This window comes from Tyto alba, unplaced genomic scaffold (assembly GCF_018691265.1).
Source record: "Tyto alba isolate M040663 unplaced genomic scaffold, T.alba_DEE_v4.0 Super-Scaffold_38, whole genome shotgun sequence".
Taxonomy (NCBI): Eukaryota; Metazoa; Chordata; class Aves; order Strigiformes; family Tytonidae; genus Tyto; species Tyto alba.
The window spans coordinates 36,551,669-36,572,783 of NW_024881313.1; the positions used below are offsets into that span (position 1 = coordinate 36,551,669).

General features: G+C 40.9%; 1 protein-coding gene across 3 annotated transcripts in view; it reads right to left on the minus strand.

Moving 5' to 3' along the window:
* The window catches only part of CTDSPL (CTD small phosphatase like), an 82,539-nt gene extending 71,463 nt beyond the window's left edge, over positions 1–11,076 (minus strand). For 2 of the 3 annotated variants that reach the window (XM_033002856.2, XM_033002855.2), the window contains exon 1: positions 10,466–11,074. In XM_033002856.2, coding sequence (XP_032858747.1) covers positions 10,466–10,541 — 76 coding nt within the window. In that variant the 5' untranslated portion in view covers positions 10,542–11,074. Of the gene's footprint in view, positions 1–10,465 lie in introns of all 3 variants that reach the window. The other variant, XM_033002854.2, reaches the window with a different exon arrangement.
* Between the last annotated feature and the right edge of the window lie 10,039 nt (positions 11,077–21,115).

Here is a 21,115-nt window from a genome sequence, read left to right on the forward strand (position 1 = left end):
ACTGTGGAAACTATTTGAACAGAACCACTATAGTGCAAGGTCAACATTAAATTTTGCACTTCAAGGCTTAATCTAGCATATTATTGCAAAATTACATGGCATAGTTTCATTCTTTCTATTTAGGATGTTTCCTGAAAGGACACTTTGATCAGAAATTATAAAGCAAAATCTCCTTCTGATCTCATCATTTCTTGTGCTGTAGTTACTGAGTGCTACTCTGCATCTAATGGAAATGGTCCCTTACTGCTGGATCTACCGGCACCTGGCCCTTAGGAATCTACCAAAGTTGTTCCTTGCATCTGGGGCAGGTTTTTCTCTGAAAGCTCATTTTTCTCCTTTTATTAATATGACAGTCTTATAACATGAGATAGTAACAGTATTTAGTTATTATGTTTAAGACAAACGTTTGATTTAAAGGCATTGAAAAGAATCTATCACTACCAAAACAACTGAGGTAGTGACATTCTTAAAAACATTCTGCTCTCAGAGCTCACTTGCCTGCCAGAATGATGCTAAACAGGTAATTTATTAAAAACTGCAGCAGTAATAGTACAAGTAAATACAGGAATGAGACCTGAACAGATTCCTGTTTCAAAACTGCCAAGTTTGATTTCCAGTTTTGTTCAAATCTTTATTCTTTTTCTTGTCATGACACGTTTACAAAATAGAAAGTGGCAGCAACTGTAGGGTAACATGTTGGGCAGAAAAAAAAAAAAAAAAAAGAAAACCACCACAAAATATCACAGTACTAACAGTGAATTATCTTTGTAGTAATACTAGTTAGTGTGTCTATTCTTTCCAATACAGACAGCAAGAATTTGCTGGAGTGTTTCACATTTCTTATGGGGCAGGAAAAAAAAAAAAGGCATCTGAATTTCAGGGCACAGTTTGCATTAAACTGTCAGTTTTATCATGATAATGTGGAGACAGAAACATTCCAGAATTCAACCCACTAAAATTATGAAGGACATTCCTTGGGTTTTTTTAGGTTTCACTTTCATTCTCCATTAAACTTCACCATACTTGCTTCCTTGACATTTTTAGTCTCAACACAAGAGGGAATCTTCCAGAAAAACATGAGATTTTGAAATGCGAGGGAAAAGGAGTCCCACAACTATGTGCTCACGATAAACCCGATTAAAACAAATCCACTTAAATCTCATTCCTTTGTGGATAAGCACAGACCTCTACACAGATGCAAATTGTTTTACAGTTATGTTCTAAACCCCCTCCTTCTGGGACTTTTCAATTTATGTCAATGTGTAATTAGCAAATGAATTGCACTGTAGATTGCATTCAGTACTCTTTTCCTCTTTTTTTTAATTTCCCAACTAACATAACCACACCCCCCCTTCCAATTCTAAAACTCTCAAATCATTTTCAACTTACTGATTCTCAACAAAATCAGCTTCATATCATAAAAAGTCATGACAATTGGCAGCTGGCCAGCAAATGGCTTGGCAGAGGGAATCATCTTCCAGCACAGATAACCCATCATAGGAGAACTGTTCGTGAGAGTTCACAATAATTGTAAGTACAGACACTTGACATGTTCAGTTGATCACTATGTATTTTCCCCTTCCTTCCCCTACTGACTGATGACACACAATTCCTATGCTGAAATATGATCAGTACCTTTATAACATTATTTTTCACTTCCTTTGTAAGATTACTTTTATTATAATAAATGCAAATTTCTGTCAGTTAATCCTGTTTAGGAATTCCCAGATAAGCTATTTTGGCAACCATATCTTCAAGGATTACTCAGGTTGCCTGTACGACGCATGAGCAAATGCCTCCTTTTACCCAAATAGGATATTCTGCCTTTAATTCTGAAGCCATGCTGTGTTGTGGAAAGAGCCCTGTCACACTCCATTTTATTGATTATTTTTCACGCATTCCTCACTTTAAACACAGCACAACGCTCAAGGTTTTTAACCAATTGTTACAAAAAAGAAATAAACATCTTGAAGAACCAAAGCTGCTATATAGCAGTGGTGATCCTGCATCAGAGATACAAGATGAAGACCTTTATCTTCCTAGATTTTAATAGGAAGTTAAACACAGAGAACATCTCTCCTTGTAAGATAGCTCCTATGCCATTTTGGCCATCTTGCCAGGGGCCAATCTGTCCATGGTCTGGGGTTCCTCATCACTGCACCATCTCACTTCCCAAACTTCCACTACAGCTTCTCATACCAGAACCATCCACGGACACAGCCACCAGTGCCAAACACCTCTGAGCCCCTTAAACTTCAGCATTGTCAGAGCACAAAGAGGCAGCTGTTGCAATCCAGAAACTTATGATGAGATGAAAAAAGAGGCAAGAAAGCTGAATACAGCAAGGGAGAGAATTTAAAAAAAAAAAAAAAAAAAAAAAACCAAACAACAAAAAACAAACCAAACAAAGATCAATGCTTCACACCAAAAATCCCTGTAAAATACATGCTTAAACTGTTTTTCTTGAAATGCTTTGCTTTACACTGCATTCATTGAATTGTTAAGGTGTATCTTTAACCAATTTCATTTTTAGTTTACAGTAAGTCCCATAAGGCTATTTTTTAAAAAAAATTGTAAGGCTTTTGTGAAGTCTCATTGAGATCCATTATAATCTTAAAAGTTCCTTTCTCCCGGGGTAGTAAATATTAGATCTTTCAATGTACTTGGCTGAAACAAGTGTAAGTTCTAGGCACGTGTCACCATTGACCACTCCCCTTTGCAGAATACTTGTATCTGAAAATTGCCAACTCTACAGTTCAAGCAAACCTTAGGCTGCAAAACAACTTCAAAACCTACACCCACCATTTTGAACTTTACCAAAGCTTTCTGGAAATTACATGTGGTTACTGGGAATCTAATGTACATGCATTCATGGGTAACCAATGCAAGTACGTAAATATTCAGGCATGTATACACAAAACAGCTTTTATGGACAAAAATAAGGCAGCACTGCACGCAAACTGTCAACTGCATGCTCAGAACAACTTTGTACAAAATTCATACCTTTAAAAAAAATTTTCCTTCTAGCATTACTTCAAATAAATGTGCCTGGATTCTTCTATATGTGTCCACTGTAATAGCATCCACTGTGGCATAATTTCTTTCTAACAGCTATAAAGATGGAAGTTGATCTATCTACCCCAAAATGTTCTCCAAGGCTTGGAGTTTATCCCCAAGTGCTGGAGACATGTCTCCTTCTTCCTCCGTCTGATGTCCAGAGGCCAGGAGAGGAATGCTGTACACCAAGGCAATGAGCAAGATTTGCAAATCATCAAATAAACAAGAAAGTTTAAAATTTTACTGCTGATTACAGCAAACATGGAAACAGCAAGATTAGTTTTACTGCTAATTCTGCTGGGAATCCTGGAGGACAACTCAGGAAGCAAGAAAGCTGGGGTGGTGGTGGGGGAAGAGCACAGTGATAAATAAAAATCAATACATCACTTTCTACCAAGAAAATAAGGAGGTCCCACAACAGTAGCAGAAAACAACTGACAGAACTGGCTGGCCAGTTACTCATGAGATGACTTGACTTTAAACAAAACCATCAATATACAAACTGTAACTTCAGGTTGACTCTCATGAAATATTTGCTTCCTACAAAACTCTTCTGAATTTTTATAAACATTTAAAAAAGTTACAAATACAGTAGGTTTTGACAGATCAGGCATCCTTCATTTGGGGTTGCTCTTCTGTACAAAATATGTTCTGCAGTACCTTATTTGCCCCTGTCTGTCAGGCTTTAAATATACTAATAAAGAGCCAGAAGACAGTAATAGTTCTTCCTTGCAAAAAGAAATAAGGAAAAAAATCTCATTAAAAATCCCCTGACATCTTAGAATCCAACTCTACCATATATTTAGTCAGATTTAGCTCACAATAAATCTTCTAGATAACAGAATTCTAGTTTCTAGTACAGCAAATCACTTTTAATAATTGTGTTTTCTTTCTACAAATCATATTTTATTATCTTGTACAAAGAAAACAAGATGTGGTGCTTTTATGCGAGTGATCATTTTGATAACACACTGAATAAAGCCTAAAAACTTTAAGTAGGCCCAACACCACACACAGAACTTTCTCTGCTCATTTGTCTAAAGCTGGTATTTTTACTGCTAGTATCTGTTACACAGTAGTAGATGGTAGTGAAAGGACTGGACTGTATAGGACCCACTTTGATTTTTTTTTTTTTTTTTTGCCTTATAGCAAACATTCTAGAAATACAAAAAAGGCCAAAATTATACCACAGTAGACCACATGGAACATATTTTTACTCTGATCTATTTAGATGCTACTTATGCCTTCTGTATTTGTCACATCTATGTCCATTTTACGCCCTAACCTCTCCAAGTAAAATAAAGCAAGCTCCCATCAAACTCCAGCAAAAGTAGAATTTATAGAAGGTTAACATTTCCAACTTGAAACTCTTAAAAATGTCTCTGGCTACATTACAGCACAAAAGGCATCTCTCCTTTGTGCCTGCCCACAGCCCCTTACAAAAAGCTCTGAGAGTTCAGCAAAGCATTTAAACCCACTGATACCATGTCATCCTATTTGAGCCTCCTGGTGAGGAAGATGAGCACTGAAAATACAGCTTATATCTGTATCGTTCAATAGAATAGGCACATGAAGACTTCAGAGATGCTGCTGAGTGGTTTTGTGATATTTTTCAGCCAGGTCTCCGCTGCTGAGAGGAATCAAACACTATACATAATCCTTACTAGCAATCCAGATGTAGTCTTTAAACATCTAAATAGGCTTGCTCATTAGCTCTATCAGTCATTCTCTTATTTCAGCTTGGAAGATTCCTGCCCCTTTCTGGATATACTTATCAACTGGGATAAGGGAACACACACGACGACCCAACTGGGTGGACAGAGACCCACCCACTTCATCGTGAGAGTTCCCCCTGCCCTGGAGTGCTACGAGGATGGACGGGGTCAGAGCAGGTCAGGAGCCCGTAGCAGACACTAAACCTAATTCCCTGTCCCACTGCCAGTCCCCGTTTGGGCTCAGCAGCCCCCAAAAGCCAGGACTTCATACCCTCTGCTCTGCCCCCCAAAATGGCTGGAGCACGTTGGCAGCTCTCTCCTCCTCCCCTGTCCTACAGAGATCCACATGCCTTCTCTCCCAGCAAAAAATATCCCACAGGCAGGGAGGAGGAGAAGCGATGAGCCACATCTTCCACTACTGATCCTCAAAGTGGGTAAAAACCTAAGGAAGAATGTAGAGAGTTAGACCTATCTTTGCGTTTCCCACTTCTATCTTTGCTTTTCCCACTTTTTTTAAAAAGGGAAAATATTACATCTTGTGGACAGAAACACTTCAAATGTAATTCAAAGCAATCCATCGAAATTCTCCATCAGGTCAGGTTGAATAATGGACAAATTCACTCCCCAACTCAACCTTTCCATATCCAGGATTGCCCGAAACTAGGTTTCTAATGGAAAATGTAATACTGAGCACCAACCATGGTGGTCATTGCCAACAACTCTTCTAACTCAAAATTTAGCAGAAAACAAAGGTGTACTCACAGCGTAAAATTTGACATATATGAAAATTGTGGGCTAGAACTAGTTTGCAACCAGTTTCATGTTTGAATGATGACTTTTACAAGACAGTAAAACTCATATATTAAATGTTTCATAATGGAAAAATAAGCTTCCTACAGTTAAACCTTTCTACCAGGCAAATGGGAACGTCTTCTACCAACACTGACCAAATAAGTGAGTTTCATTTCTCTTAGCTTTCGCTTTCTTGGCATTTTAGTTTTGTATCACTTTAAAGAAACAAACATGGACCCGTTATCCTGAGGCTTATTTGTAATGTTCAGATTAAATTCTGAAAGATGAAGTGTAGCATCGATCACACTGCATTTTACTGATTATCTCAGAAAATGCTATTTGCATTTCTGAATACTGAATTGACAAAATGTAGGTCAACTTTGGTTTTTTAAAGGCATGTTAAACTTCTGAACACTTTAGTTAAATCACTGCATTGAAACAAATATGAATTCGAGATGACGTGCACTATAAAGAAATGATAATGCTGCAGCTTACAGACATGGACTGAATATTTGATATTCATGCAAATTATCGTTCACATTACTGCCAGTATACTTCAGCTTGTTAACTGCAACCCTAAATCAAATCTTGGGTTACTACAGGTTACTACAGCCTCCCTGGAACATAAAACCTACTGTACGGTTACTCTGGTTTCATGTAACAACTATGTCATTAGTTAATGATTTAAAATTTTACCCTCTGAGAGCAATTCACATTCCAATGTAGTGCTGGAGCCGTTTCCACCTTGATTTTTTTTTAAATGCTACTTGAAAGTTAAAATTCTGAAGTTAACATTACAAAAATTTGTTGAGACAGTGTCTCAGGAACATTAACATATCTTCAGATGTTTGAGTACTCTGAATCCTGATGATGTTATGGCAAAAAAAAATATTCTAAATATTTTCATAGATTTTCAAAATGCTTTTTACTGAATACAGAATTAAAGACACTTATATTGGATCTTACCTTGAGATCTTAAGAACTTGTTATTTTAAATGATAATGAATACTGGTCTCACTGCTGTTTTTTCCAATATTATTTGAAAGAAAGGAAGGCAAAAAAGTTTCCCTGTTTGCAAAAACATCCTTGGAGAACTACACTGTTCATTAAAAAAAAATTATAATGGTCTAGGTTCCACTGTGAAGCTTTTTCAAACAATTTACTGCAGAAGCAAATACACTTCTGCTGGGACACTAAAACATTCAGTATCTCTAAATAACTGAAAATAGATACTCAGCTGAAAGGTAAATTTTACAGAAGTCAGCAAATATGTATCCGAAGAGAGAAAAATTTATTATATAATAATTATATAATAAATGCCTTTTCACATACTTATGTCTCCATTTTAATTTCAAGTTACAAGTCTTGTTATTGCTTCCAATTTCCAGACATGCCAATTGACCACAATGTAAAATATTTCTGCGAAGAACTACTATCTTTGTTACTTAAAAAGCCAACAGGGAATTAAATTCTCCATTAATTTAGTGCTCAAAATATTTTTAATCACCTATGTATCACTTTCAATTGGGAGAACGTAAGTTTCTATTTCCCAGAACTAATTTAACGACATACATAGGAACCAAAATCCTCCAGGAACGTGAACACCACAGGCATTTCAGAACAAACATTACAATAATAATAAAATATGATTGTAGCAACTTTCCATGCTCAGCTTTCATTTTGACAGACAACTAAATACAGTGCACCACCATGTGGCAACATACTAGGGAATGGTTCATGTACCAAGACCTGTTTTTTTCCACCTTCAAAATTTTTTACTATTTGTTAAGAATAAATGTGGACAGTTCCATCTTGGTATTAGTAACCTACTCTGTAACAAGTTGTCACAGCTTCACTTAATCCAAAATCTAATTTTTAATACATCTGGATTAGCAAGAAAATATTTGGGCATTTTTATTTGTAAAGGACAATATTTACCTAAAAACTGTAACTGCCCCACAGAGAACAGCTGTTTCTTGCCAGTCACACTCCCTTGCACAAGAGAAATTGGGCATAAGCATATATTGCACATCAAGCTCCTTTTAAAACAGAAATGCATTTGAAAAAAAATAAAAATCGAGCTACATGCTGGACTTACGGCTGATTAAATGCTTCAAAAAATCTTGGAAAAATATCAAACACTTGAAGATATACACATGCACTGTTTAACAGTTGCTCAGCTACTGTAAAACTGCTTCTCTCCTGCTTAACAAGAAGGAAAAAAAATATTTTTTTCCACAAGAAACACCAACAGAAGGTCCCAAAAACTACAAGAAAACCCTGACTCCTGAAGCCACCACATGCCACTTAGTACCCTGGAACACATTTCTGCAGCCAAATGCTGAACTCAGAAGAAAAGGCAGGTTTTTATTAAACTGGACAGCCTTTGCTTACACAGTACAGTGCTGTTGTAATTCACTGTATTACAAAATTTCAGAAGATAGGCTCAGGTGATTCTTGTATTCATCAAATAAAGAGTTCATTCATTACGCCTTAACATATTTGTTAGCCATTTTGTACCAATACATTCAGTTCAGTCAGAATTAGCAGAGAAGACTCACTGGAAACATCAGGCTCGCACTAAGAACCTATCCGTATTCACCAACTCAGCTTTGGGCTCTCTCGTAGCTCACCAGACCTAAAGGCTTTGCTAAAACTGTGAAGAAATCTAACAGAAAACTGAGTGACGTGATATGCAACCACGCAAGGAAGGTAGGTCGCACAATGGGTTTTCACAAGCTCTGTACCTCGAGCAGTGGGAAAACCTGTAGTGGAAGAGGTAGGAGCAAGCAGCACTGTCTTTCCAGAGCCTAGGACGGACAGCCCTGCAATTCTCTTTCTGCAAAAGTTGCTGTGATGTGATTTGAAGAGTCTTACCACAGAGCACGTAGTTGATCCAAAGCATGCACTTTAACCACATTTAAAAAAAAAAAAAAAAAAACAAACAACAAACTAAAAATACAGAAACAAACATTAATCCACCTCCTGTATTAAGATCATGCTGAAGTTTCGTCTTGTCTCAAACTCCAGCTACTCTCCTTCCACTCTCCCCCAGCCCACCCTCGCGAACATGCAGTCCAAGAAGTCCCTGCTATGCAATTAAGACCATCGTGATTTTCTGCCAAAGACACACCAATAAGAAGAACACAATGCATATTATGCAAGTTACTGCATAGTTATGCAAGTTATATGCATATTTTCGCTACACAGCATGGCTCACTGTACCGAGGACTCTGAAGACACTTGTTTGATGTGGATTCTTACTCTTATTTTCAACTGTCAAATTTTCCTCTACTTGTCCCAACTGGCTTTTTTACACTAAAATTTCAACCAGCTGTTAACCATATTAATGAAGCTCTTCCAGTATATACAATAATATAGGCCATTAAGACTCCCAAAACACCTGAGCATAGTATCACTTAAGTCTACTTGACACCAAGTCTTGGGAGATCTTAGACAGAGCACTAGCACCTTATTTAGGGTAGATATTCCATGCTCAACATTGCCAAAACAGAGGAAAATGTCAGAGATTTCTTGAGGCAAACAAGGCCTCACGGTGTATCACTTCACAGGCGGTATGAATTAAAGAGAGTTAGGTGAGCACTCCTATACTGAACAAAAAAATAATTTTTTGTTCAAACAACCCCAAATTGATGGCTTTTCTTCTAACTCTACCTTCATACTTCTGCAGTCAGCACTGGTGAGATGACAGATTTTTCACATACAGCCTTTCATTTGAAAATAAGAGGGAGCAACTTCTCCAACAATACAGGACCCCTCACTGTATACAGGATGAGCCACACAAAAATGGAAGCTTCCTGGAAACTAAAGGCATCTATTTTAAGGGGAGATACATCAGTCTGTCATTTTTTGAAGACCACTCAGAAGTCTATTACCATACCTACTAGGCAACATCACCACATACTTCATTTCTAATTTCTGTCCTTTCTCCCCTTTTTACCAGCATTGCATGTAACAAGACATAAACTCGATATCCAAATAACTTCCAAAATCCATCAGCAATCACACGCAAGTCCCCAGAACTTGAACCCTGCCACTTACCCGTACCTTTCTCATCACCAGCTGCGAGGACACAACTGCTTAGAGCCCAAGATCCCTCTGAGCTTCCAAAAGGAAGCGAGGTTAAGGGCAATCGTCAACATCTAGACTTTTGAGGAGAAGCAGCTCCTTTGGCCAGGCTGGATTCATCTTATTTTGGAGTAAAACGCAACCTAAGTGTGATGGCTTACGCAAGCAACAACTGTTTATCTACAGAGTATAATAGAGACCGCTTTTAAAAGTGGCCCATGATTCTTTCCGAGACACACAAGTGTCCTCCAACAAACAAACCTGAAAGCTACACAGATTCTTAAATGTCAGGCAGGGAGAAATACAGGAAAGCAGAGCGAAATCAGGAACCCCTCTTTATCAAAAAACAGGGGAGGAAAAAAATTCAATCTTTACAGCTGAGATTTCAAAACCTTCCAACACATCCAGCACAGGTATCCTTTCCCTGAAGCAGGGCACTAACTGACAAGTGACAACCATACAAAGTTACCTCTCCGACCCCCAAGGAATGAGAGTATTTTGTTTAAATAACTGCTGATTAAACTCAGTATTTAAGCACCGTAACAAGTTCTCGGCTGCGTCCAGCAAGCCGTTTCAGAGCCCTTCATGCAAATATCTTCATACCACAAAAAAAAAAAAAAAAAAAAAAAGAAAAAAAACCCAAACCAAACCCAACAAGCCTTCCTCTATTCCCAGCAGCCTGGAGAGAGAATTATACGGTCGCTGAAGAATGCAAGTTGTTACTACGTGCATTTTTAACCAGCGATTTCCAGAAAAGAAAAAAAAAAAAAAAAAAAAAAAAAAGAGAGCGAGAAAGCAAGAAGGCAGCTCACCTTTATCCTGAGTGCAGGACAGGATCTCCTCCTCTTTGGGGTTAGTCACCTGGGTGATAATGGACGGGTTGTCCATGGAAACTGAGTGAGATTCCACCTGGCTATTTCCCTCCCAGAGGCAGGCTTGTGTGCGGTGGGGGGGGGGGGATTTGTTTGTTTGTTTAAAAATCAATATGCAGATTTGTATTTAAAAAATGAAAACAGAAAAAAAAATAAAATAAAATAAAAAAAAACAACAACAACCCACAACTCCTCCAGGAGCGAAGCCAAGCTGCGGGGGGGGGGGGGGGGGAGCACCGCGCACAGAGGCCCCCTCAGTAGCGCTGCCACCGCCGCCTCCTCCAGGCCCCGATTCTCCACGGAGAAAGGGGGGGGGGGGGGGGGGGGAGGCGAATCAACCCCCCCCCTTCAAAAAAAAAAAACAAAACACCCTAATAATTAATGCAATACAGCCTTCCGGGAAGCCCTCCGCAGCGCTCCCCCCCCAAGCCGCCGCCGCCTCCCGAGGCGGGGGAAGCGCCCCCGACCCTCCGCGCCTTCCCCACCCCCCCCCCCCCCCGCCGCCTTCACGCCGCCTCCCGCATCCACCTGAGCCGCTCCGACCGCGTCCCCCCCCCCTTTTCCCCGCTCCCTACATAACCCCCCCACCCCCCCCCCCCTTTCCCGCCGCCGCCTTCCTCCGCGCTTATCTCATCCCCGCGCCCCCTTTTCCCCAGCCCTCTTCCCACGGGCAGCGCTGCGGGCTCGGCGGAGCGACCCCCCCTCCTTCCTTCCTGCCCCCCCCCCCCCCCCCCCTTTCTTATCCCGGGTGAACGGGCCGCCGCCGTGCGCGGAGCGAAGCGCGGATGCAGAGGGGAGGAAGGGAAGGGAAGGAGGGGGGGGGGGGGGGGAAGGGGCCGGGCCGAGCCGAGCCGAGCCGCGCTCCCCGCGCTGCGCCACAACCCGCCGCCGCCGCGCTCGCCGCCCTGTCAGCCCGGCCCGCGTCCCGCCCCGCCCCGCCCCCGCGCCGCGGGAACGCTCCAACATGGAGGCGGGGAGCGGGCGGCGCCCGGGCCCCGCGGCGCGGTAAACAACGGGGCGGGGCCACGCACCGGGAGGGGGCGGGGCCGCACCGGGAGGGGGCGGGGCGAGGCGCCGGCGGAGGTGGTGCGCTGGCGCGGAAAGGCGGCGGGGGGGGGGGGTTGGGGAAAAGTCTATTGTTATTGCGTACAAAAGGCTTTTCACCGCGAGGAGTGGGGTGGGGCCAGCGCTCGTTTGAAGGGCTCCCCCCACCCCGGAGTTGTGGGGCTTTGGGGGGAGGCGGGAAAAAGGGGTTTGTGCGCCATTTCCCGCCCCCCCCCTTCACCTTAGGGCTGGCCCGCATCGCTTTCCTTCGGGGACGGGTATAAATTGTTTGAGGAGATGTAGGGAGTGAAATATTTTTACAGGTGGCTGTGAGGTGTTTTTCAGAGGGGAGCACGTAACTGGAAAGTACGGAGGGCAGTTTTGGTAGCTTTTCTCAGAGAAAATAGTATTTTTTTTTTTGTTTGTTTTTTTTGTTTCCTAGAGCATCTTAAAAAGCATGTCTGGCTCTCCAGGAATTCCCAGTGCTGCTGTTCGCTGGTGCATCAGGACGCAAACTGCAGCGTGCATGTCCTGCTCCTCCTGCCCTTCTCCAGCACTTGCTGCTAGCCGGGGTTGTGGGTGTGATGGTGGGGAAGGTAGGTGGGAGAGCTCGCCCGGGATAATGACTCTTTTACAGTCCTGTCAGAGTGTAAAATCAAGAGAAAACCTTTAAAAAAGCATGGTGGTGTATTTAATGTAAATAATAAATTGCAGTCTCCTTTTCCTCCTAGAAAAAAAAAATATTGTAATCTATATACAAGCTTCAGTTGCAACCTTGCTACAAAAGGGACAGATATAATTTTAAATTCTGTTAACTAATTGGGGAAAGTCCTTCTGTAGTCGGCGTAGACCCAGGCGATTTGAATGTTTGTGATATTGTTACAACTATTTTTTTTCCCTAAAAGATAAAGATGCACACAAGCAGTGGCTTTAAAATACATATATAAAAAATATATATATAGCTCTGAACAATTTTACTTAAAAACATGGTATTTCAGTTCCTAAGCTAGGTTGCAGAAATGACCATTTTAATTCCAGCAACAGCAAACAGCTGTTGTTGCTGTGCTTTACTGTAAAGGGAGACTATGGGCCCAGCCTCGAGGAATTTCTAGCCTGTGGTTGTGCCACGTCTAGTTTCTGGGGAAAATTACTTAAAGCTCTGGAGCCTTGTTTCACTCTCAGTGAGTGTGTTCTTACAGTCAACACATTTAAACATTTTGCTGTGGGTCTTCAAATGGCCGCGTTTGTTCAGCGTAGAAAAAGTCATTCAAAATCTACCTGTGTTTTCTCTCACAAAACTAACACTCCCTAAACAGCAGTACATGCAGAGATACCAGTATTGCAGGTTTCTGGGACTTGTATTTTAGGTTTGCCCGTCCTACTCTTACGACAAACACTTGCACAGGGAATGAGTGCAATGCCACTGCTTGCATTGCATCCAATTGTGCAAGTTTGAACCTGCTGTTTAGCTTTGGCTTCTCAAGACAAGAGTCTTGCAGTTCCAAACAGTCCCTTACAGGTTAGATCGGGCACAGATGAATAGGAGTTAGTACGTGTTGGCTGATGGAATTAGTCTTGCTACCTGTAAAGGTTGGGAGCTCCTGTTCCTAAACTATTATGAAGCTTTATCACAGCATTAGTTATGTTGTAATTCAGCAAGTGCTTGATCTTTCACCCGCCCAGGCACTGGAGGCATTTTTAATTATCTGAGGGTTAATTTGTGTGGAAGGTTTTGCTGAAACAATAAATTCATAACTCTGTTATTATTTGGTATGAGTTTCTGTATCAATATTTATATTTGGATAAAACCAAAGCAGCTTCCTACTATCATTAAAACAAAGGGGTTGCTTCAGACCACGTTCGAGAGTCAGCCAGTACTAGAAACATCTTTCACTTCTTTGCAGGGAAAGGGCAATTATAACCTGTGGTAGGAGAACATGTGCTCTAATGTCTCTTCTGTGCAGGGATGAGGAGATATAACAGTCTTGTCTAATGAAAAGCACGTTTTACAAGGCTTGACCAATATGTTTGTCTTGAGCCAGCATGTTATGCATGTTTTAAATGCTGGTAAGATTGTTTTTGGAACTTGCGTTGTAAAACTCCAGTCAAACAGCTATCTGTTTATTCATCTTATTAAGGAATTTGCTACTTCAGTTTAGAGGGGGACCTGTTACTTATGGTGATATATAAAGTGGAAGTAGGATGAGAGAACAGGCCCGGCGGGGGTATCTCTCCCTGCCCTTGTCCCTTTGCTATTGTCACACAGGCTCCCTCACCCCTCCAGTCTAAAGTAGAGAGCAGAAAATACTGGTAGCACAGCAGGAGCCGTAGAAGGTCCATGTAGGGGAGTGGGAAGCAGAATGGAAGTTTAGGAAGCTCAGCTGTACTCGTACTGGCAGCAGTGCTGTAGCATAGGGAACAGGTCCCTATCAGCAGTGTTGTTCAGCCTCTCTCACCCCCCTCACTCCCATTCCTGTACTGGTTAAGAGACAGGTGTAACAGAATCAAGAGCAATCCATGTTGTTTCCTTCCTGCTTTTACTCTAGAGACACTCTGAAGTGTGTACATTATCTTCTATCTATGTTTCTTTATATGCTATGTGAACGAAATCCTAAATAATCCCGTGGAACAAGTGAATGGTTTCATCTCCACGTTACAGATAGGGGGTGGAGGCACAGACAAAACAATACTTTGCAGGAAATTGCGGTACAAGCTAGTAGGAGATCCAGATTTTCATCATGACTCCTGACATTTGTCCTTGCCACTAAAATGTGTCCCCCTTTCAATGCCATAGGATGTTTTATAATAGGGAGAAAAAATGTTTTTATCAGAACTGTTCTACATTAAAAAGAAGCATTTATTTTCACTGATATTGGCTCAGTGAAGGCTTGACCCTGGGCCCACAATGGGAGTTTTATCCTTGACTTTAATGGAAGAACAATCAAGGTCTCATGTTATTACATCCTAAAGAAAGGAAAATACTGCAGTTTGTATCAATAAGATAAATGTCTCATAGTTAGCGTAAGCTGCTATATTCTTGCAATAAATAGTTTATTAGATTGATTAAATGTCTTCACTTCAGCTATTAATCAGTTTTGGCAGCTGTTTATTGCTTTGTATATTTCAAAGTAATGGAGATTATTCCTTAATTATCTCATTGCAGTTCACTCATTGTTTCCTAAATAGTGCCATTACAATGGTAAATTGCAACAGTAAAACAGTGTCAATACAAAGTTATGGAGCTCCCATTTTATGATGCATTCATAAAGTTAATGCAATCTACTTTAAAAAGTTAACACAATCCACTTAAAATGTAGCTGTGATTTCAGCACAGTGACCTATTTGATACGGCATGAGAGATTTTGATGAGAAAACAGTACATCATTAAGTGTGCTGGGACTCTGCTTTTACCAAAGTAAAACATAGCATATTCCCTGTTGGAATATATGTGCATATCAAAATTTATTAAACTAGTACTTATTTGATGACTTTTGGTTTCACCGAATGATGTGAATTCCAAAGATTTTGTACCTTTGAGTACAATGTATGTAGTTCTTTTTGTCTGTGCAAAAAGAAATGATAAAACTCCAAGCAATATTATTATTTAGAGGTTACTATTGTCATTCCACAGAAGGGTAAGAGAGTACCAAATCAATCAGAAGAAAATGGCTGCTTTTAGTATTATCTTCAGATCTGGCAGCAATTCATAAAGTAGCAGTTGCATAACAATTTCCTTTTTCAGTCAACTGTAACTATACCTAACTTTAACATTATGAGTTGTCTGTTTCAGGCTGAGCTGTTTGGGAGGAATCGGTATTACTGTCAAGCCGAGAAAGATTCATGAAACCCACTTTCAAAAACTGTAACATAAATTGCCTCCCTTCTTGCTCCCCAATAAAAGTTTTTCTTTTGGGCAAAAAATAACACTGAAAATGTTGTGTTCTTGTTTTAATTCTTTTTACTATGCATATGATAGCAGAAAATGTGGGTCCTTGACTTGGGTTAAATTAGTGATGAAGATAAGGTGACTGGGTTTTTTACTCTCATCAACAATTTATGTTCAACCCCCAGTTCCTATAGGCTGCTAATCCAGAAACGTTGATTAAGAAATCCGACTAAGATGAGGCCTGATTATGCCAGATGCTAGACACCCACATGAGAAACCATGCCTGAAAAGCACTCAACTCAGTATGAATTGAACATATAATTACAGTGCCTGGTGCTGGGTTGAATTCAGCTGGTGACCAAGAGGTGGAAGGTTCCGTAGAGCTCATCACCTGGTGACCTTCAAGTGATATATCCAGTCCTCCCTAACTGCAGATGATACACCTTTGCAAAGAGCCTGCTTTTTTTTTAAGTAAGCAACTGAATCGTATTCCAGCCTTTTCAAAGACTGATGAAGTCTCCCATTCACTGGGTGTGCTATCTGCATCTTCAGCTTCACATGGTCAAGTTTAAACAGCGTCCTGCTCTCCTGAGGTGCTCATCAATGTCTTCGAGCTGGAGGTGAGCTGCCACCAGAATTCAGGTAGCAGAGACATTTGTAAGAAAGCTCCCACTTAGTCAAAACGAGCTGACTCAAGGCAACTATTTAAATTCTTTAGCCTAAATAGGTTGGCCTAAACCAGATTAGGGTTTACTTTGAATCTTTCAAGCTGCAGAAACGATGCCACAGGGCTAGAAACAACCATTTAGGAGGCAACAGCAACTTCAAGTAACGCAATTGTCTATCTGCAGCCTTAGGCCATATCCATGCTATAACGTTTTTGCTGTTGGTCAGAAATGAGAGGTGGGAACTCTGTGACATCAAGGGGCTGCAGTGGAGACATGACAACAGTAGCAGGACTTTGCTTTGGGTTGTACTTCTGTTTCATTTGGGCACAGCAGTGGAATAGGATGAAACTTGGCTTTGCCCTTATCTGGTTACCCATTGTGAGCACTCTGTTCTCTAGTGTGCTGCTGCAGCATTCCTACCGATACAGCTGTAGAAGCTTGGTTTCCATTTCAATTTTACTGGTTGTCAGATAGTTTATCTGTGAAACAGATATAATAACAGCTAATCTTGTGCTAAGGTTCTGTGGCTGTTTATAACTCCTATTAATAGCAACTGTGTAAACTGGGAGTAGATTTTATAAGGCACTGGGGTAACCAGTTAACTGCACATTCCCCTGCGGCTACGTAGCATCAAGTGTAGCAGCTTGTCCTTTCCAGACTAGGTCATGATAATCTTAACTCTGGCATTCCCTATCTTTTGGGGATTTGACTTTGCACACTTGGTATCCTTTCTGAGGCACAATTGGTAAACACTTGATTTTGCTTCATTATTTGTACTTGCAAATGTCCCAATTGATTTCCAAGAAGAGGCTCCATAACTAAGCTCTACCTCACGCACCAGCTCGGGTGTCTTCACAGCACTTAAAAGTGATGTGTTGAATTGGCCAGACTTTCACTGAAGGGAAATAGGATAGGTACACAATGTTTCGGTAGCTCTTAGAAGTTCATACTTTTAAATACTTCTAAATGTTCTGAATTCTCATTTCAATTGCTGGTACCCATTTTTAAAAGTGTGTATTTTATCCCCCAAATGTGGGAAATCTTAATGTAATGCCCAATTCAGTGAGGCATTGACTAGCATAACTATTGTCACATATCAAACTTGCCTCCTTGAAACAGGACAGCAAATACCATTCTTCCTGATAGATACATGATGGGATTGCTAAATTAATAAGAATGATGGTAGATGCATGCCATGTTAGTGAATGGTTATGCTTTGCCATTAAGCACAGTAACCACGGGAAGGTATTTATCTACCAATTCTGGGGGAACCAGCTGATGATCTGTGAGAAAGTCCTGGCTTTGTGGATGATGAGATGGGATAAGAAAGGCATGAGAAAGGCCTGAAACAGCCCTCAGCAAGAACTCCAGGTCATCTTGGCACACTGAAGTGGTAATTTATTTTAGGAGTCACTACTGAAATCATTGATGTGAGCTATGAAATAAAGCAATATTATGAATAAAGGCAGTGGAATTTGGTCCGATTGAGAAACAGAAAAGGGGGAGTGAGGAACACGAAAGGTCTTGTAAGTGCAATGTCCTGTCATCTGAGTCAACTGATAGTCATGGTAAGTAGCCATCTAATTTTTTTTTAAAAGGACTTCTCAGAAGAAAAACCTGCTGACTGTTGGAAAAATAAAGTCAAAACGATTAAGAATTACAATGAGAAATTCTAGTCAGTGCCTACTTCTATGCCATTCATTTCAAATTGCATAAATGGTAACTTTGCTTCTGGCCTCATGCCTAGAAGAGCACCTGAGAACACATCATTGCATCATCATTGAGAGTCTATTGGCCGCCTTTTTTAATTATGGGCTGGCTTTGGAAAGTGAAGTGGCTTGATTGGTTAAGGCTGATACTAGACCTAACTAGCAGTGAATGACTACCACAAAAAATGCTAGCATGAAAGCCACAAGCTCCCTTTGAAGTCTTCAGAGCTATGCTTACTTGCTACCCTGACCATTTGTTTGGTTGAAATTTTGTTCACACAGCTGCTAGTGGAACATGAGAGTGTCAGTAATGTGAAAGAACATTTCTCATGTGGTGGGATGGTCCGTGTGCCTGGAAGTAGAGAAATCGGAGTCAAAGTGGGTGAACTAAGTAAGGAAAAGAAGAGAAAGTATCTGCAGACGTAATGAAAGGGAGCCCTATGCACATATGAATTCTGTACACAAGCTATGAGGGGGAAGGGTAGATGGAAGAAGGGGTAAGGCAGAGGAAAGGAAAATGAACCACAGAAAGGGTAGGAAACAGAAAATCCTTAAAGAAAAGCTCCTAACAACTCTCAGCATTTCAATCCTAGTGGCTCTCTCCTAGAGAATTTCCTAGCAGGACATTTCAAGCATGGGGTGATCTTCAGCACCTGGTTGCTGGAGAGCTGCAAAGAAACTTGGTGGCATTTGTTGGGGAAAGGAGCTTTAGATATTGGAAAAGCAGAGATAATTTAAAAGAGTTATGTGGATGTGGTTGGGAATAGTATTGTTCTCTTCTCCGGTTGTTTCTTGTACCACCTGTGTAATGAAAAGGAGTCCAGAGGACACCAGGATTTCCACTAACTTTGTTTTCCTGAATATGCAAAGCTATGGAGGTGCTGCTGCTTGACTGGTTCCTGGCAACTCCTGAAGCAGGAGGCACTGGCCATCCACAAATAGTTCGGAGTAATATCCTACACTTTTCACTGTAGAATTTGTATTCCAGTGAAAGGACCATGAAACACGTTCCCTGATAAATATCTACAAGTGACAGAAGGGTCTAAGCATCAGGAAGATGCACTTATGTAGGACAACCAGAACGGAATCAAGGTTAATAAAAACAGTTGATGGTGAGATCAACTCAATAATCTTGTCAAAATTAGTCTCATTGTGCTGGATTCTGTACAAAAAGTAGTAGCAAATGACCCACAACCTAGAGATTTACAGTTTAAGTGTAAAAGGGTATATAATTTCGTGTGGAAAACTGAAGCATAGAAAGAGTAATTCAACTGTGATTACATAGGCAATTTCTGGCAGGGGTGGGACTGCCCAATCTGCTATATCTCCAGTATGAGATTGAAGATATCCTTTAAGATCTTGAAAATCAACCCGGTAAAGACACAGAAAGGAATAATAGTGTGATAAATCATGTAGTACTGGAAGGCAGGCAAAGTTCATAATTCCTGATCCTATCACCCACACATCGGAAACAGAAGCACCAAGTGTCTCACTGGGATGCAGGAGCTCAGCCCTGTGAGCAGACACAAAGGACTCACAGAGCGTGGACTATTGCCTCATGCGACCGCAGTGCAATTTTTTGTTAAAAAGGTGCCAAGTGTAAAAATGTAACTGGTGCTGTGTCAGTGGATTGGTGGGAAGCCTCTGCTTGTTTATTTTTGGAGCTGCCATCCCAGCAGGATACCACTGAACTGAGATTCTCACATAAGCCATTCCCAACCTGAAGCCCATCCCAAGCCACCAACTTAATGAGTGCCATTGCTGTCATTTACAGCTAGCAAAGACATGGCTGTAAATGGAAGCAAATAGATTGTAGCACTATTAGCTGAAGACGTGTAGGCAGGCCTGCCACGGCAACAGACTTCACACAGTTGCTAAGTGTTGAGTGCTCTGGAGACAGATATGCCATGTTAATTCCATTAATTGGTTCTTCAGCTTGGTTGAAAGATCAACCCATGAAGTACAACTATCTCAAGCCAAACAATTCATTTCTTGTCTATCATGGGTAAAGTGTTCTGCACGTGATTGTCTATCAGATGTTCAGCTGCAACACGTGCATCTTGATGTTCTCAGGTGATTTTCTCCAAGCTTTACCCGACAGCTGTTCTACATTGCACTTTCTCTTGGATCAGGAAATTAAACATTTTCCTTGCATACTCGCATTACGTTCAGTTGGGGGGTATATATGGCAGGGCACAAGCCACACTGGTGTTTAGAGACTATGATAAAACTGGAAAACAGTATTGCAATGTGTTGGTCCAAGCATCATTTGCAATGCTTTGCCCCTGGCTAGCCATCCTGCAGCTCTGTGTAGTAGATGCATACTCTGTTCCATCTGCGTGCAGAGGAGACTTTGAGCTGCCTGGTGTTCTGTGTGAAATTTCTCCTTGGCTGAAGGCCCTGTGCAAGATCCATGTGCCTTTTAAGTTCTTTATGCATTAGCTTTTACCAGAAAAGTTAAATAATTAAGACAGTCTGTTGGCCAATATATTGATAAATGAATTACTTGGCTTCCATTGGCTGCTATTTATGGGATTGTGTGGGTTATTATTTACAAGTATTCATGCAGCTCCAACTACAAGTGGAAGTGCCTGGGTCATGGAGTGATAGTCATTTTGGGGAGAGTTGGGTTTTAACCTAGCAGGGAACCCCTGCATCTCTCTCCCTAAGGAGGAATTTGTGGCTGAGAGGTTGGGTTTTATTTGCAGACTGCTTGGGCCTGAGACAAAACCAACAAGCAGCAATAGGACACCTGCTTGACCTGTACCACTTTGATTTAAGGAAATTAGACTCTACCCCATAGAGAAAGAGCTGAAATCCTGCTGCTTTTGGCAATGTTATTTCAATGTACTTGTTCAGTGAGTTGGCCTGGTAGTTTACAATTCAGAAACCCTAGAGCATTTGTGAATTGTGAGGGAAGTACACTATTCATTATCTGCTGTCAGGCATTCATCATTCCAGTGTAAGCTTCAATCCTCTCATCAGGATGCAGAACATTACTTATGACCAGTCACAGACCATGAATAATGGCTTAACGAAATGAACAGTTCTCTAACAATTCAGACTCAGGTTTGTTAATCAAAACTATTCAGAGCCAGATTCTGGCACCCCCTCACACACACTGAATAACACCTATCCCCAGTGCAGTCTCTTTGGTTTTAATTGCATTTATGGTTTAACAAACTAATCTTTTTCTTTTTTTTTTTTTTTTTTTTTTTTTTTTTTTTTTTTTTTTTTTTAAATCTGGCTGACCTCACCTAACTAACTCACAGGAAAAGCTGGA